The 19375-nt window shown below is 35.6% G+C and overlaps 1 protein-coding gene across 1 annotated transcript in view; it reads right to left on the bottom strand.

Moving 5' to 3' along the window:
• CNTN1 (contactin 1) overlaps positions 1 to 19375 on the bottom strand; it is a 216047-nt gene that overhangs the window by 51104 nt on the left and 145568 nt on the right. Inside the window, exons 4-14 of the mRNA XM_014871147.2 lie at positions 15694 to 15823; positions 12327 to 12499; positions 10336 to 10431; positions 9267 to 9473; positions 7945 to 8041; positions 7608 to 7789; positions 6313 to 6437; positions 4168 to 4285; positions 2404 to 2554; positions 1806 to 1933; positions 919 to 1094 (exon numbers count right to left, since the gene is read on the bottom strand). Of these exons, the coding sequence (XP_014726633.1) occupies positions 919 to 1094; positions 1806 to 1933; positions 2404 to 2554; positions 4168 to 4285; positions 6313 to 6437; positions 7608 to 7789; positions 7945 to 8041; positions 9267 to 9473; positions 10336 to 10431; positions 12327 to 12499; positions 15694 to 15823 (1583 nt within the window). The remainder of the gene's footprint in view (positions 1 to 918; positions 1095 to 1805; positions 1934 to 2403; positions 2555 to 4167; positions 4286 to 6312; positions 6438 to 7607; positions 7790 to 7944; positions 8042 to 9266; positions 9474 to 10335; positions 10432 to 12326; positions 12500 to 15693; positions 15824 to 19375) is intronic.

Here is a 19375-nt window from a genome sequence, read left to right as displayed (position 1 = left end):
GTTTTGTTTCAAATCAGACTAAAATAGTTACACTTTAAACATCTTTTCACATGGAGATAAACAGATACTGAAAGCAAAAAAGAGGAATCTCGGGGTCCACGGATGATCAGATAATATTGCCAGCCTAGGAGAAGGACTCTTTAGGAGTCATTGGCTCATCATTTTGAACACAGAGCTGAAACTAAACGTGATCCCTGGTATTTCCAGACACTACAACTACCATTAGCAACCTAAGTAGTTTCCTTGGGAGCACAAAAAAAAAGGTATCTAAATATGAGGATTTTTGTATAATTTAAATCCAGAACAACAGAATAAATATTTACACAATTAGGCAACCACTGGACAAGTGGTTAACAAGAAAGGATTTCTAATAGAGATATTAATTTTAAATGAACCTGATAAAAAACTCTAAAAAAGATAACGATATATGAAAATACGAAGGAATTATGATTGTTCTATATGCCAAAATTAGAATCTTTGTATTAACTTGTTTAGCCTTCACATAAACCATTCTTCCTCAGTGTTTACAGACGGTTTGACCCCTATCCACCATCTGGCCCAGCTTGTGCCAAATTCTGGAAATGTTGATGAGAAAAACACAGGTAAGTAAAAATGAAGGCATATGCAAACTTTTTTGAGGTAATTTTCACCCTGTTTACAATCATGCTATCTACTCATCAGCTACTTTCACTAATAATCAGAGTGAGATTTATCTGAGGTACCAAAATACTTACATCAATTTAGATATCTGATTTCAGGTATCTGCCTGCAAGTGTGTATGTGTCTGTAAGGTGTCTGAACTGTGATTCAATTTTATGTTCTTGGCCTACGGGACCCCAAACGACACAGAAAAGGCAACTAATCACAACAAAGGAAACTAGGCTTTCATGTATTAAATAAGGATCTATAGTATCTTACCATAACATTCCGTTCATAATGTTCATGTTCTTTCTCAAAATCTATTACAAAGCCATTTAGAGACCAAATAAATGTTAGGTCTAATGTGGGATCATGGGATGCAATGCATTGCATGGTAGCATTCTCTCCAACGGTGACATCAACATTCAACGGAGCTAAAGTAATCCTGGTAGCTTCTGTGAAGTTAATGGTAAACATGAAAAATTCCAATAAATAAAGATTTATTCAAATATAAGCTCGGCTCCATAACTGTTTGATCATACATTAAACCACTCCCTCAAGGTCTAGTTTATATGTTATTCACACAACTACATTTCAAAGGACCAAACTGAAGACAACAAAGAAAATGTTTTGCAACTAAAACACCTGACTACTGTTTAGATGTTTAAATCTCTGAATCCCATTATAATTATTTTTATTCATTGACTATGTGTCAAGTAGAAGGAAGGCACATGATGAATCTTACATGACTTGTATTGCATTTCTTGTTTTAATTATAGTATTTCCTATGTTTTAAAACTTGTCTCTTTAATGAATGGAAAGTTCTACTTGGTTAGGCTGAGTCAGAGTGCTAAGCTACCAAATACAGTGAACACACTAAAATATGTCGATTTAATGTATCTTGTTTAGCAATCTCTTATGGAAAAATCAACCCTGAAAATTGATACAAACATACCCACTTCCAACTCAGCAATATGCTTTATAAGCATCTTTTCAGTGTTAATGAGCAATTAAATTAGAAAGATGTAGAACAGCTTGAAAAAGCTGGAACAAAGATTAATCATTTTGAAATAAGGGATTCTACCCAGAATAAACTGAGTATTCAATTATATTATATATATATATATATATATATATATATTCAATAATGGAATTCTGAGGCTTACCTGTCATTTCTAGAACACCAGTGCTATTGGCTTTTCCTCGGTTATTTTCTGCAAAACAGGTGTAGCGACCTTCATCCAGCTTTGTGACATTGATAATTTCCAGGCTCCCATCATCCCAGATACGTATGCTATGGAAAGTGCAAAAAAACACTAAGAGAAATTAGATTCTGTATTAGAAAGCAATGCTTCCTGTAGAACTGTAGAAAGTGAAACAACAAACCACAAACGCTACCACTAATCTAACTACTGCATTTATAAACACACCTACGGTAAAAAATATTTTAAAAGACTGTGGCATGGTTAGATGTCTCAGATTGCTGGAGCAAGAGAATGTACTTCTATTCACTTGTACTCATTCAAATATTTTTCTTAGAGTTTTGTGATACAATTCAATTCTTAAACCAGACCAGGTAAAGTTGGATACACTGCCAACTCTTTGAATCCATACCACCACCAACATTTTGGCATATTATTCTCCCGAAGTTACACATTCCTCTGTCCCTGAAGTCTGCCAAATGGAGAATCATCCTACAGCACAGATATATACATAAGGTTACATTTTTAAGGCTCAAAGTGTTCACTAACAGCCAATACTAACCGGCTCCCATTTACAAGCAATTCTGTTCCTTTGCTCCAGGAGAATTTTGGCTTAGGAGCAGCTTTAGGCTTGCATTCAATGATTACACGACCCCCTTTAGCTGCTAGGATTTTCTTCTTCATAGGGTTCAGTTCAAAAGTAGGAGGTGAAGCTGAAAGCAAAAATTAACACAAATACTGCTGTTAGTGATTTTACTGCAAAATAAAATTTGTTTGCAACATACAATAAATTATAGAACTATTGAATTGTTTAAAAACGTTCATCATTCAGACTAGTGAGAAAAATATTAATGATACAGAGATATACTGGGAAGAACATGGTGATCTACAGGAAACATGGAAAATCATTGCGTAGTTCTGTGCTGTGTTACACTAGAGGTTTTTTTCTACTGATTTCTGAACTTTCATCTGAGTTTAATCTAACAAGATCAAAGTCCACTGAAAGTTCCTCCATTTCAAAAGGCCTTTTGATCAGTCCTAATAAAATTCAGATTCCAGGAGATAAATTTCTTTAACAAGTTGCTCACTCGATCATAATTCCAAAGAATAGTTGGGTTTTCTTTTCAGTGGTTTTAACCCTCTCTGCAAACTAAAACTGTGTCATTATTCTTTGTGGTTTTCTGTTTGGCCAGCTGGCTTTAGGTGCACTCTCAGATGTGCAAGAGTATTGAGACATGACTGTCATAAGCACCGCACTTATGTCTCTGAGGTCAGACCTTTGCTAACTAATTTTTTCTTTATTTGAAACCAAATAAAAGATAAAAAGCTTTTAATTATTTTGCATCTTGGTATACCATCGTTAATCATGCCAGCAAGTGTGTGCACAGCCTGAGGAAATAAGGCTATTATTTAATTACAGAAGTAGAGAGCAAAATTCGGACCAATACCCACATACTATCAACCGAATTTTGAAAATGCACATATAAAAACTGTTCATTTTGTGTAAAGCAAGCTGGTAGTGAGTAGATAGTAATAGAAGAAGAGTGTAGAATGAAGTATTGTTGTGCAACGGGTTGGGAAAACCAAGAATAATTTATTTCTTGGGAAAAATCTGAAGGCAGGTGTGAGATGGAAAGAACAGCAACTACCAAAGGGAAATCTAGAAAAAGTCATACAGCCAGTGTGTCTGCTCTAAGGAAATAATAAAAACATCAGAAATTGTTTTAAGCCTGAGAACGCTGGATCTGAGAGTCGAACTTGCAACAGGATATTCATTGGGAAACACAATGGATTCACAACTACATCCAGCCATCAAATGGCACAGCTATACTGCATACAAACATTGTGACTTCAGTGTAAGGGGCTGTCGAAAGCAAAGCCCAAGGGCAGAGTGAAGACAAAGAGCTTCAAAGGCCAAGTAAGTGATAACACGGTTTCTTAAAAAGCAGATTTTGCCTCACAGAGGAGTGATCATATGTGAGCAAAAATGAAAATGCTTCGTAACCACTTTTGCAGGCTTAAAAGTGTAGGCTGCAATTCTATGCGCTTCATATAACTTCAGCACTATCAGTTCCTCTGGTGGGGAACAGCAGGAAACAAGCATCATAAATACAAACACAAAACATGCCCCAGAAACTGGTAAATTTATTCCTCAAGTGCTTGTCAAAAAAACAGCTGGAGAGCTCAAATAAACCCCATCTCACCTAGATTGTGTGAGAGTTCTTAGCTTCACCCTCACAGGAATCTGTTACTAAACAGTACTTGCAAATATAACTGCTATCTTACTTAACCCTGAAATAGTAAATAGAGAAATAATCCCACTAACCCACAATCTTCAGTTCAGCATTTGCATAAATAATTCCGTGCATATTTTCTGCTATACACTGGTACATGCCGGCATCGTCAAAGGTCAGACTTTGCATTCTTAGTTCACCTTTCCGGAACTAAAACACAGAATCAATAAAATAACAAGGTGTTAACTATAAACTACATAAGAAGAAAAATCCACACCCATCCACATTCTTTCTTTCTTTGTTTTTTTTCCTTTTTCCTTTTTTGGTAACATTGGGTTCACCTTTTTTTAAAGAAAGATCCAATGTAATTCAACATTTAAATTTCTGGAAGAGTCCTAGTTGAGTGTCAGTAGACAAATTTACTCTCCAGTCCCCTGTTATGACATCAATGAAAAAACTACTGATTCAGAAATAAGAAACAAGGAATTAAATTAATTTTATGCACATAAGCTTTGTTATGCCATGCTCACTGGTCAGTACTTTCCATTGTTACATCATTTTCCAGGAAAACAGGAAAACATCAAAGCAAGTCCCAGTGAGGTAGGAGTTTTTCAAAAGATTATTCTGGGAGATAGTACAGACTATTTTCTAATACTTTGCTTTAATGTAAAAAAGAAAAATCAGTCAATCAAAATAAAGTAGTTAAGGTGGGATATTTTGTAAATTAAAAATAGATATTAATTTGAAAGGTCATGTTAATGTATTCCGTTTTCTTGTGAAAATCAAGCTAAAAGCTTTAACTCTTGTATCTAAGTACACTGGAGCATATGTAGTGGAAAGTTAAGAGAATAGTAGTTGAAAAGAGAACAGATTAAAGGAAACATTTTCTGACTGTTTTGTGTGAAAATGTTTTCATCAGATTTTATACAAGGAATGTCTGTTACATGCTAAATGAACTGTCTAATTACAAGTTATCTGATTTAGAAACAAATTATATTTTTTAGGCAATTAACATATTTCTGCTATCTTCTATTTGGAAATCATCATCATAGTAACACACAGCATAATATCCTGGTGTACTACTGGAGATTTACACATTGTGTTCTGCAATCCAGTATGCAGATTTTGTTAGTGAAAGCCAAGTTCAGTGGGGACCAGCAAGTAACTCACTCATTAAATTATTTGTTTGCAATAACTACCAAAGCTAGACAAAAGCACTGTTTTTCCTGGTTTAAGCCACCTCCATATAGCAGATGGTGATATCCCTGTTTTCCCTCCAACATCATATATTTTTCTTAAGATATAAAGTCAAAAAACAAGCTGCCTCATTGTCTTTTTTTGTTTGCTTGCCAAACTAAGTCACCACAGCTCAGGAGATGCAGAGCTGCATTGTGCCCTCATATTATCTTGGTTTTTTAATAGCTTCTCATATAGTACAAGCAATAGACTTCGAATACACTGTTGAAATGCCTGAATAGGTCTTTCCCAGAGAAGCTGCAGATGTCCCATCCCTGGAATTGTTCAAGGGCAGGCTGGATGGAGTTCTGAGCAACCGAGGCCAATGAATGGTGCCCCTGCCCATGGCCAGGGGTTTGGAACTAAACAATCTTTAAGGAACCTTCCAACACAAACCATTCTGTGATTCCACGATTCTAGGGCAGAAAATCTACTCTGTTTAAACCAAATATCCAATGTAATAGAATTATCAAACAGTAGTTCTTCAAACTTCTTTTAAACATCACCTAAACATTTGCAACACTCTGTTTAGAAAAATGTGAAAAAATGCATATAGAATATGGATATAGAAACACTACTGATAATTTTAAAAATAACCTTTATTGTCACATTTCCACTAATTATTTTGTCTTATATTTTTAAAGACACATTCATGTTTAATGTGGGAAAAAGGATTAATTTTAAGGAGAAGCTGATAGACATTTTATATGCAGAGCATTTACTTACACAGGCCAGGAAAAAAAGGGAAAAGTTTACATACTAAACATGTGGTAAAAGTTACGTTCATAATTCAAAACTGAATACTAAATAGCCTGAAGAAATAAGAGAAGATTGAGATGAAAGTTTAAAAAATAGATTTTAATGCCTCATGCAAGTGGCATCAGCAAATATTTAGATTGTTATAATGAATTTTCCTTTAACTTTTTAATAATGCATGCTTTAAAAAACTGTTTCCATGAGCTAACCTCACAAGCCTGTGTTACCTAAAGCAATACACTCACCGAGGCACCATTCTTCAGCCACCTAATTGTTGGAAGAGGCTTGCCTGTAGCTACACAAGGCCAGTAGAGGTCACTGCCTATATCCCTTTCTGTGTCATTGATATGTTCTACCCACTCAGGAGCAGCTGCAGAACAAAATACATGATCCATTGTAAATACAGCACATACATATTAGTATTATGTTGTATTAATTCCACTGCTTTTTTCCATTATACTTAAACAGGCAACTCAAAGTAATGATAAGTCAGCAATGCACCAGCACAAAAAAGAAAGAAGTTTTTGTCTTACAACCTAGACTAAAAAAAGCTTCAAACTTCTTTCTATGAGAAGAAAATACAGAATTAAAATAATGGTTCCTGAATGACAGAAGACATTAGTTATTACAACTTATATTGGTCTGTAGATTATTCAGTGTGGAAATGACTCAGTAGCACTGTGAAAATGATAGTTAAATGACATGAAATTGTGCAAAACTGTGTACGTAGTGAAAGGATCTCCAAGAAATTATTCTCTTAGTCCAAAGAGTATACACGAGAAATTAATATTGAGAAAGGTCCAGCATATTTGTTTTTGCTAAGCAAACAAACCAGTTTATTAGCTTTATTTATTATAAGCAGTAATAACCTTCCCACACTAATTTTTGAGTTTGATCTACTGAAGTTCTAGCACTTAACTGAGGATCTTCACTCAGAAGATCTTCTGTACAGCAAATGAAAGAGACATAAATCTTCTGAGGGTGGTTCAGATGTTTCTCAGGCCATGGTTTTGTGGCATAAACCTCAGACAAGAAGCCAAGTTATTTGGGATGATTTCACTATGAGCAGTAAGATACAATTTTTGGTTGCCTAATTTAACCAAATGCATAAAGGGGTGTGACAGAGTGTGGATGAATAAAGAACTATGCATAGCTAGTAAGACAGAGAACTAAGCAAAATGAGAAAACAAGAAATCGTAACAAACCTAATGGTCTCTTTTTCTTCCCAGAAGTTCTTTCACGTTGAGTATTATAAACTGATTTAATTCACATTATGCATGAGTATATTAACACAGAACTGTCAAAGTATATATACCAGCAATCATAACCAGATAAACTGAGTAGTTTTTCAATTATTACATATATATCATGCCTGGCATTTAATGCAAGAATTTTGATGCTGCTCCATTAACTTGAACAGCAGTGTGTGAAGATGATAGTTGATAGATAGAATCAACACTGACATCAACTGAGAAAGCACAGATATTTCTAACATAAGTGAAAGCAACACAGATCATCAAGAATAAAACTGTTCTCCTACCTTGTACATAGACTCTTGCTTGATGTTTATCTTTTCCTTTATAGTTTTCAGCTTCACACTCATAGAGCCCTTCATCTTCATACTGAATATTGAAGATCTTAAGAACTGCACCAGACATGCTTATCTCAGCAGAGGCTGGCAAGGGTTCAAGGTATTTACTCCATCTGAGTTCAGGAACCGGACTTGAAAAGGTACAGTAAAGTACAAATCAGCGTGCTCAAGAACTGGCGGTTAAATTGCAGACTACAAAAAGAGCATTTGATCATGAAATATGTATTTTCATTCCCTGAAATATGAAAGCAATTAGTGCTGTACAATAACTTTAAAACACACTTACTTTCCAAGAGCAAAACACTCCAGTGTCACGTTCTGCCCCAGGAGAGCATATGTGTCCTTGAACTTCACCTTGATATCAGCAGGATATACTTTTGCTCCTAATATGAAAAAAAAGATTCTAAGAAAAGGCATGTCAGAAAGTTATATAGCTATTAAAATTTCCAAAGTTGAGTCAAACTTTTCTTTGAATTCCAGACAAAATTCTTCTTCACATTGCATAAACAGCCTGTCAATTCATAAAGTCTGACTAAGCACTGAACTTTTACTAGGTAAGGCACAATTGTTTTACTCAGCAACTAGTTATCTTTCTCTGGATGACAAATCCTAACACTTTTTACAGAATTTCTAATTGCATTTGAAGCTGTGTGGGCAGACAAAAACCTGATTCTGTTTTCCACAGGTTTTTTACTGGATAGAATACTTCAAATTATTTTGAATTTAAGCTCAATTTTATCTCAATAAGGGTAGGAAGGAGCTAGGTCAAGCACATCTACAGTTTAGTGAGCACACAGGGATGTAAATGTAATCAAATCTCCCTACAAGAAATCGCTGTAGGAACACTCTAACAGTTCTAGATGAAGATGGCAGTGTGAATACTGGAATATTTGGTCAAAGATCGCTAACTTGAAATTCTACAAATTCAATCAGTAATATGGAAAATTGTACAGATGAAAGGGTCACTGAAAAACTGATGATCAGTTTATAAGAATCTAATGACCGACAGTCTGAAGTGGCAAAAGGGGAATTTGACTCTTATTTGGAAAACATGCAGTTCTTCTGAAGAAACCATGGCAAATAATCCAGTAATACAAAGCCACAGAAGCATCTTAGGAGATTGTCTGTGAGACACAAACTCTTAGGCCCCCATTGGATAGGAGGTTATGTCAGGGGAAAAGGATTGTACTCTTTCATGAGGGATTTTCTGGGGGAGAAAAAGTAAATCCTGAAGCTGTTCATCAACATTTACATGAAATTTCTGCTTTACAGTCATACTCTTTTGAACCAATGTCAAGACTAGAAAAGATATTGAAGATTTTGGGATGAGATCAGGGGCTTATCATATAAAAGAGATGGGGATTCTGGGGATAAGAACTCTGTTCTCAATTATTTGAAAGGAAGTTTGTGAATTAATCCATTAAGATTTCTTTCACAAAGTTTTCACTGTGGATGGGAATGATTTGTACCTCTGCATCTGAAACAGCAAGTATTATTGTGCAGCAGCCATTATAATTCTCCTTACAGAAATGAAAGCAGTTATGAATTAGCGAAATTATAATACAAACAGTTAAAATGCTGTGCATGGTATTTACAATAAATACTTACGATCAGATTGTGGAATAAGTGGAATAAATTTACTGAATACACTCTTTGTTATCGAAGGGCTGGACACAAAACATGAATAATTGCCCTTATCTGATGCTTCCACATTTGCAATGTAGAGATTGCCATTCGTCTGTGACACAAATCGTCGTTTATCCAAAGCAATGAACACTGGGAACTCATTTAGAAGCCAGCGATAACTGAGGTCATCTGGAGGAAAATATTTTAGTCAATATTAAAACCCAACACTATCAGCTGTTTAAACCACAGAATACTGTCTGCATATAAATCACTTGAGTCTGATTTCTAGGTTATAGATCTTTGTTTTGGAGAGGTAGCTATGTGAGAGAGATTTATACAGGATGTCTCAGGAGCCAGCTCATTCCTGTCTACACTGAACACTGGGGCACTGCTGCTGTCAGTGCAGGTTACTGGGGACCTGGCTACACTCTGCACACCTTGCCCTGGGCACAACCATCCCACAGGAGCTGGAGTGGGATGGGATGAGAGAGGCAGCTGGGCCTTGACTTTATGTAACTGAGAAGCGGGGAAGTCTTCACCAGTCTTGTGATTTAGACAAAACCTTAGAATATTTTAACTAGTAATATGTCTCCATTCTTCAGTTCTTTGCAATGCTTAAACTGAGCATGAAAACTAAATCATTATTCCATTTTACAAGGTAGAAGAGATGCTAACATTTCATCCCTCATGATGGAAATCCAGATGCTTGAGATTACGAGTATAATCCCTGCAGAGATCTTCAGTAGCTAATGATAAGAGAAAGTCACTTCCACAGAATAAATAACCTAATCTCTGGGGGTGCTTCTGCTGTTCCATGATTTTAACAGAAGCCCATGATCATAGCAGTTGAGGTGACTTTACTAGGTAAAATGAATAGTCAACACATGGTCAATAACAAATATATTCAAAACAGAAACCTAATCTAAATGGTGATTCTCAATCTGCACAAAAATTACTGCTTAAGTAAACATAAAGGAATCTTGCAAAAATAAATGCTGATTTAGTTTTTACTCTTAAGACATTGAAAATTAAGCACTTTTAGCTGAATTACCTGGGTAGTGGTAAGGGGGCTCACAAAGAAGCACTGCTCCAACACCTTCTCGTACTTTAACCTCATAACGTTCCTCAGGTGGAAAGGGATCCAGATCTAATTTTTAAAAAAGCAAGGGGAGAATAATAGTGATTTTAACGACAGCAACTTTTTATTATTATCATTACTTTCAGTCCTGTAGAGATTACTATAGAAATACATCAATACATGGCAGATAGAAACTTTCTGACCCCTAATGCCAGTTTTACTTATTTGTCATTACCAAATGAATTTTTTTTACATTATTTTTGTCATCCTAATTACAAATGCCAGGGGAAAGAAAGAAGTAATGCACACTTTATCCCTAAGAGTAGTTAGGTTTAAAATATTTTAATTCGTTTTAAGGCACTGGATCTAAAAAGTATGTACAGTATTCTCAGATGGACTAATTATATGAGTATATGAGAGCATATGAGAGTATATGAAATATATGAGAGAATGTGGGTTTTGTTCCACAGTTTCAGTAAATTTGACAGCAAAACAATATTATAACTGGTCAAGATTTTTGAACTCTTCTAAATGGTTGTTGGCATTTTTCAATCAGTTTATGCATAAACAAAAGAAAAAAACTTTCACTAAAAATCAGACATTTTCCCCATTAATTTTAGCAACTCTATTCAGTTCTCTAAAAACAGTGATTGTAGAAGGAATGTTTTTTATAGGTGATCAATAAAAAGGAGAAAGGAAGAAATACATTATAAAGAAGAATGACAGCAGGCTTTTTAAAAAACAGATATTTATCAGTTTCCAGCTATCTTTACACTATTCCTTACTTCTTTATTCTATTTCAGTTTACATACTGAAACACTGTATATCTGTTCAGTAAAAATATGGAGAAAACATGCCTCAGACTGCTTTGGTTCTATTTTTTCATCTATTAGGTTTATTAGTTTACTTTTTTATCCTATTGATTATTCAGGACTGACATGACTGAAGCCTGCTTTAGGTATAAATAAATATCCCACAAGTGGAATGTTGATGTTTTCCTCATTAAAAGGAAGTAACAACCTGGCCTTCAATTTTTTTCTAGAAGATACTCTGGGTGACTACAGACTAAGACTATATCAATGATTATATGATCCATCAGCTCATTATAGCTTCTGACTTTCCCTAATATTTGCTGTCCCACAGTCTCACAAGTACTATCAGAAAGCTGAACTTTTCACTTCATGTCTGATCTTCTACAGCAAGGAGTTAATTCTACTTATGAAGGGGCACCAAACCCTTAGTGGCAGGGCACCCAGGGCTTTGTGAATGGACTCAGAGAGCGTTCCTTTTTTTTGGGTATTCCATTTTTTGCCCTCTGATGATAAAATATATCCGGGGAGAAGGTAACTTAAGGCAAAATAAAACAAAAATGGCGAACACTGTCTTAAGTCCATAAAATTTTGCTTTCGTCCTCATTTAGTACATCAGTTTTTTACAATTCATGTATTTGGTGATGTGCAGGTCTTCACAAGACCTAGCTCATGACTGTCAGAAACTGACAGAAATTTCCCCCAGGATTTAGTCATTGTAGCCTAGGAGTGGGAGCATACTTTACTAGCAAGTGCTGTGCCTTCCTCCTGCAGTTGTGTTTGCACTGCACCTCATCACCATATGCCCTCACTCGAGTCTTTCTTCTGTGACTACTTCCCCTCAAGGTCCTACCATGATTTTAAAAGAGTCTGGACATTATTATCTCCAGATCTGGCTCCATGACTCTCTTCAATTAGTGATTTAACAATAACTCACTGGGAAGGCTGTTATGTTATGTCAGCTGAATGCTAAAGAATATAAAATGCTTACAAACTCGTTTTGTGTCGATCTCTGCAGACTAAGGCACTTAAAATACTATTTTTACAGAGTAATACAGATACAGCACATGTTAGCAGAACACACTGCAGTGTAAAACATTGAGCATTCCTAGCTAACCATAGTTTCTCTATATTCTGACATAAACAATGGCTTACATCCGAAACTCAGAGTGGCTTCACTGCTTCTGACAGTTCCAAAGACATTCGACACTACACAGACATATTTTCCAGCATCCCTTGATTTCTCTGGATTATTGATAACAAGTCTGCCTCCCACCATACTGTAGCGCTCCTTTGTTAAATCAATATCCCAGTTGTTCAGTTTCCACCTATTTAAAAAGAAAAGCCAGATGTAAGATTTGGCCCCAAAAAGCAAATCTAGTAAGAAATATAATATGAAAAGTAACTCCAGGAAGTTATTAATATACTTATACACAAGTTTTAAGTTTTCCTTCAGCAAGAGACACAGATTTGAACTCCAGGGGTCTTTTAAACATAACAGTGTCAATTCTTCCTTATTAGAGATGTAATATAGTTTGTTAAAACACAGTTGCTGGCCAAGCAGTAAGAGATGCTTGAGCTGTCTGGGAATGAGCTAGCCCACCAAACCCACCAAACAGAGATTTCAAACATATCTCAAATAAATATCTACGGCCAGACAGGACAAAAATGTACTCCCTCTGTACTTTTAAAGTATGGAGTGATGAGAGATTTTTGTAAACCTGCTGCAGATAATGAAAATGTTTTATAAAACATAATATGCCAGTAAAGTCAGTGCAAAAACTGACTTTGGCATGCTTCATATAAGACCTACTTACTACTACTTCAGTAAGTTGCTGGACACTCTTCCCTTAGTTATGGCAAAACTCCACAGCCAATTCACTGGATTATCGCGATTTTTTTTTTTTTTTGAGGGATTAAGACAGAAACTGGCAGCCCAGTTCTGACCGATTTCTACTTATTTTAAGAAATGTTAAAAAACATGGAGTAGGTACCAGTACTCGTCATTTACATTCGTGTTTATTACTGTGTCCACAAGAGGGAGCCTGTAACCTTAGAAAGGAACTGCCTGGTTCCTATGCACAAATAGCAAAGATGCAACTGTAATACATTTAACGACCATAAAATTATTTCTGCATAAATATTTTCTTTTTTCATACGGTGAGGTTGAGCATTAGTATTTGAAAATGATAACACACACACCATTTGTTCATTCACTATGGAAGATGCACCAAAATATGCACAGTTCTCATTTGGAGGCGGAACTTGCAATTGTCATAGAAAGAAAAAATAGTAAGAGTGGCATGAACAACAACAAAAATAGCAAAAAAAAATTAAAAATCTAATGAAATAGAAGAATTCTAAAGATGCAGCAAATAGCATTTTGATCTTACAGAATTCTAGAGGTACTACTTCAGTCCTGTGAGACATACTATATGTCTCTGTTCGAAAAAATAAATATATCCTATGTTCAGAAATATCTAGGTATAAATGTCCTGAGGACAGCTCATCCTGGAATGAAAATGGCAGGAAGGACTTATTTACTTCTGAGATAGAAGAATTTTGGCTCAGTAACTGTTAGAGGACTGAAATAAAGATAACACAATGAGGTATACTAAATATAATGTGTCAGGAAATAAGAAAAGTATCCTTGTTCTGTACTGTAATTATCATCATATCACCTATCCGTGCTGAATGTCAGATCTGTTCCTAGACAGAGAGGCTCTAGAGGTAAAATGCAATTCTTTGAGAGTGATTTTGCTGGTTCAGACTTTGCTGAGCCCACAACAGATAAAGAAGAACGTCAGCATTTATTTAGTCTATAATCAGCTATGGATGGTTTGTTCAGTGTGTTTACAGTCTTGCAGACAGGGTCGGGGGAGTCTCTGGACCAACTGGAAGGGATGGGGAAGTACATCAAAGGGTCTCAAATCTTAGCATATGTAATCTCTCCACACTTTCCAAGCATGGCAAGAGGAAGAAAGTGCAACAAAATGTCATGTAGCAGGATCATATTCAAATGGTGGTTCTTTACAGGTAGAGAACCTGTTAGCATATTTCTTAAAAATGGCAATGAAAATGAAGCTGTTTTGACTGAGTAATACCACAGTTGAACGCAATACTGTAACAGATTTAAAAGAATAGCCAGAAGACTTTATTGTTTTTTCTGTTCCAGAAACCAGTGTGGGAACATACATGAGTGAGTACTGGGGGCAGGTCATAGGGTAATTTACTGAAATGTGTTGGAATTCAAAATGTAAAGAATTCTCAGAGCATTGAGCCTGTAAGCCAAAGCTTCAATTTAAACACAGTTAAGTAAACCTAGGTTTAGCTTTAGAGTTTAAAATATAGAAGAAAAGAAACAAAAAGTTTTAGAGTGCAGCAATGTAAGTTTGTGTGTCAGAACAGGATTGGCTAAGAAAAGTCACACAGTAATTAAACAGAATTTCTTAGTATTAGTTTAATAATGTAAATATCTTTGCTGGCAGTGTTTTCTAGGTTAATAAATCCTTAAAGAATCTTGTAACCATAGATCTTGTGACTTCTGAGCCATGCTGTAAACATCTGTAAGACAAACTTACCCTTTCTGCCTGTGTAAAAGATAAAAAAAAAAATAAACTGCATTTCCTAAAGCAACTCAGAAGTCCCACCTCTCTGCTTCATTCAGAAAAAGAAAAAGATCCCCAGCAAAAAATGTAACGTGGGAGCAATAAACCTGCACTTAAAAGATGCCATGTAAGAACATAAACTCACAGGGTAATTTACTGAAATGGATCTCTTTTGCTGGCAAGATATTGTGTCTGTCTTTAGTACAATGGCAGCAGTTTTCTGCCTATGATCAGGCTGTAATTTAGTCACAATCTTAATACTGATAATCTTAAGTACATTTCTCTTTACACAATGAGCAGATAATGGCTGACAAACTCATATGAATACACAACAAAGCATTTCTTTCTACAATAATATAATTATTGTGCAAGAAGTCATGTGGTAATCCTTATTAAAAACTAGTTGAAATGTTTTTTTCAGAATGAAGTTTTTCATGTCTTCAGTAGCATAACTGACACATTCTTGATCACTGCTCTGCAACACAGTGGATGCAAAAGCAATATGAGATGTAGAATATCCAGGTTCAACAATCAATACTTCTCCTTTCAAAGCAAAATAGAATTTAAAAGCCATTCTGAATCAAAAAAGAACAAAGACTCAAATCTCACTCAACCTCAGCCTAAGCAGGAAAGACAGCCTCTAAATTTTTTTTAAAGGTCACATTTTTTTTACATTTTCATATGGATCAGTATTTCTTTCAAAAGCTGACAATATTTAACACAATATACTGTTTTTAACACTGATTAGACAATCTGTTAAAGGTGGAGTCTCAAAAATTGTGTATCTCCCCATATTTTCCTGCCTTGAAGACTTCACTCCAACCTTTTATGACAGTCAAGCATTTAATAACACAATCTGAAATAGCTGCTGAATAAAATATGAAAGATCTGAAAATCAAAACAGGAGATGTTACCTGTAAGTAGGAAAAGGAACTGCTCGAGCTCTGCAGTTCATTGAAACTTGTCCATCTGAAGATTCCTCTGGATAGATGGTATCAATAGGTTGCTCCTCAAAAACAGGTCCATAACCCTTGTTTCCTTCCTCTGAAAACAGAAGAGAACTTCAAAGTAATCACTTTTAAACTAGCAGTCAAACTGAAGATGAAATTGCATCACACATTCAAGAATCAAAATGTGAAGGCAAAATAGTGAGTCACTTGAAGTTAAATTCTATGTGCTTCAGCAAAACTGGAGCAGTATGGGTAACAAAAGTGCTGTCTGTCCTTCACTGCCTCCTGAGAACCAAAGTAACTCACACTTTGTTCCTCTAATACTACCTTGTGTGCCTTCTCTGATGAAATTATTTGTCACTCTTTAGGCCAAATGTGGAGATAATTAGGAACTGAAGATATGTCCCTTAGAAATACAGTGAAACCAACTTCACAGAGAACAAAAAATTCTGATCAAAAAGGTCCACATCCAAAACAACTATGCATAGTTATTCCTGATCTTATAGCCTAATCATGTCCAATGATTTTATGTAGTTAGAAAGGATCTTTACTACATCAGACAAAAAACCTCTTCTGTTGGGTTTTAAAGCTGAAAATTATATTGCTTCCAGATCACACCTGTCTTTCCTTTTAAACTGTGGTATGTATTAGCTTCTACACTCCAAAATACAATTTTTAAAAGGTCCTTCACTGAAAATAATTTCAGTTTGCAAAGTGTAGCACTTAAAGGTGAATAAACGTAAAACAAGTTTGAACACAAATTGTATTTTTTAACCTTTATCCTTCATGTGTGGATGCTGTTGTAAAGTTGGTAGGGTCTGCCCGCCCCTGCTGCACTCCCTTCTCCTTTATCTCCTCCAAGAATACAAGGTTGGTCGCTGGGGTCTAAGAAGCAAGACTAAGAGCAAAGGTGCAATGTTCTGGGGAAATTCTTCTCAGTAAATTCAGTTTTTGGTTTTTTTTCTGTGAAAATGTCAAATAAACATTCTAGAATGACTCTGTGAGGAGGCAGTGGATGCTCCATATAGATAAAATTTTGAGACAACACAGTTTTCTTATTCTCACAGGTGTCTGCTGAGACTAAAATAACAGTATGGACACTTGCAAGCAAATTTATGGGAGAACAAAGGAGTAGATGGCTGCTAACAGGTTCACTTTCCATTCAAATTCAGAGCCTTGTAAAATGACTGCAAGAATATTGTAATACAAGGGAAATAAACAAAACAAACACAGTTTTAACTAATAAGGTCTTCAGAGATGGCTGAATAATTTAACTCAAAAGCTATGGTTAACGATGGAAATGATTTTCAAAAGCAATGGTTAAGGATGGAAAAATGTTGCAGTAGTTTCTGTGCTGCCTATAGAAATTTGCTACATCTTGTAATTTAAAAAATCTTCTCAGATCAGTAAATTGGCCATGTAAAAGATGAATGTTCTTAAATCAACTTATGACTTTGTACTCATGCCCTTAAAAGTCCTGGTTTTGGTCATAAAACATTTTAGACTAAATTAGACAGTTTTTAGGAAACCTATAAAAGAAGAAAGAGTCTCTCTATATACCTAAGGAATGTGTATTATGCCAGTGTAAAAATACCAAATATACATTAAAACACTCTGCAGATATCTTTTTTATTTTTTCTAAATTCGTTATTCAGAGATGGACACTGCATAGCAGCACTATAAGAAGACTGTGTGCAGATAAAAAGCAAGTTCCCTTTTGACTTCAAATCTGGGGTAAAAAAAGTCACCATTTCCCTTGAGGACAGGAGCAGGTACAGAAGACATTGTTATGCTCTGAGATATATCGTCAGGCAACTTAATTTTTAAAAACTAATTCGTGTAATGAGAATTCTTTCAAAGAAGCAAAGAAGAACAGCTAGAAAGGGAGAGCTTTTGAAAAACGATCTGCTTTCTTTCACATTTTAAAGCACAACAGGATATAAAAATCTACATATTGCTAGACCAAAAGAAGAACTAATTTCAGACTGAAAAGGCAAGATTCATGTACTTGCTCAGAGATTGGAATGACTAAACCAGAAACCTGATGGCATGTTCTGTGCAGTTCTTAAATATGAATACAGAGTAACAACAACCTCTAGCAGCAAATAGCTATATCATATGCAGCTGACTCTTCACCTTAGGACTCAAATGATGTTACAGAGCACTTAGGCATTTCATGGCATGCATTTTTAATGCTGCCAGAACTATTAATTATACTGAGTGAATGCCTGCTTCTCACATCTATCAAATGTGCTTCATAAAGGCACTTCTGCTGCATCTATTATGAATCTGATTTCAGGTGTCTTTCTGAGCAGAGTAAGATGTGCACACTGAATTTCAGGTATGGCAAACAATAAGCCTTTCATTCTCAACCACAAGGTGAGCGTGGATCAGTGATAGGAAACAGCAAATGGGAGAAAAGAGAAGAGAAAGGGGTTATGAAACGATCTGCAAGAAATGTTCGCACTTTAAGGGAAGTACCATGACTGTGTGACAAAGTTTGGAGAAGGGAAGACTAAGAGTACAAGGAAAAGGAACAGCTCACTGAAGTTTGGCCTATATGAAAAAGAGAAGTAGACAAAGAAGAAGAAAATGGATGTATTAGGCAAACTGAGGATGCAATGAAGAGCACATTTCCTATGTTTGAGTCCTGGTTTAGACAAGAGGATGAACTATCTGACATCTGACCTCTCAAACAGTGCCCTATGTTTTGGGTAAATTTCTTGTGATTTTTTTTTTTTTTTAAACTGGAGCAGAAGCTATCACCTGACTATTCGAGGCATTCTTCAGTGAATTCTGAAAACAACACTCAGACATTTCAATAGTACTAAAAAGTATGAGGAAGTCTGTGCAAAGGTCAAGAAAATATTTTCTAAGATGATTAGATTACAGATCCTGTATAAGAATCTTTCCCTCTGGAAGGTGGTCCTCTGCTCTCTAAGTGACATTTTCTAATGAGTCTTCTCCTTCTCTTTCTGCTTCCTGTACACCTATCTTATTTCTCTGGCACTTAACATTGCCAAAAGTGGCTGCTCGAGACAGTTGTTGGGTGTGAGTATTGATCTACCCTGAAGTGTTGTATCCAGTTACATATTTTAACATGAGAGAGGGACAAAGATCTGTTGACATGGTGCATGGCTAGATTAACCTTGAGTGCTAAAGGATGCTGAACGTAAGAGTCTTGGAGCCATTCATTATCAGTTTAACTAAGTTGTCAGGCTCTGCATTAGCCTTGCAGAAACCACTTGATATTTAGAAGCAGACCTTGTACTGTTTTCAATATGTCTTATACTATTTTCAAGAGAAATGAGGACCCGCTCGTGTCTGAGACGCTCATGCTCAGAAACAAAATAGTCTGGGAATGAACCAAATTATATCTACCAGGCATGCAAAAACATAAACAGGGCACTTCCACATTTCTAAGCACTGTGATCACCAAACACATTATGATTATTTATTTACTAATTTCAGACACTCAGCAGTAACACGAAATGGTCTTCTAAGATCCAAGCAGCGACAAGACAGACAAGGTAAACAGGTATTAAGTACTTCCATCCACTTTTTTTTTTGGAAGAAAAGTCTCATCTCTCTTTAGAAAATGTGAATAATTCTGCACGCGTGATAAAAAGCTTTAAATAATGTAGAT

This window comes from Sturnus vulgaris, chromosome 5 (assembly GCF_052056855.1).
Source record: "Sturnus vulgaris isolate bStuVul1 chromosome 5, bStuVul1.hap1, whole genome shotgun sequence".
Classification (NCBI taxonomy): Eukaryota; Metazoa; Chordata; class Aves; order Passeriformes; family Sturnidae; genus Sturnus; species Sturnus vulgaris.
The sequence above is the reverse complement of the archived record's forward strand: the minus strand, read 5'-3'. Positions and strand labels throughout refer to the sequence as shown.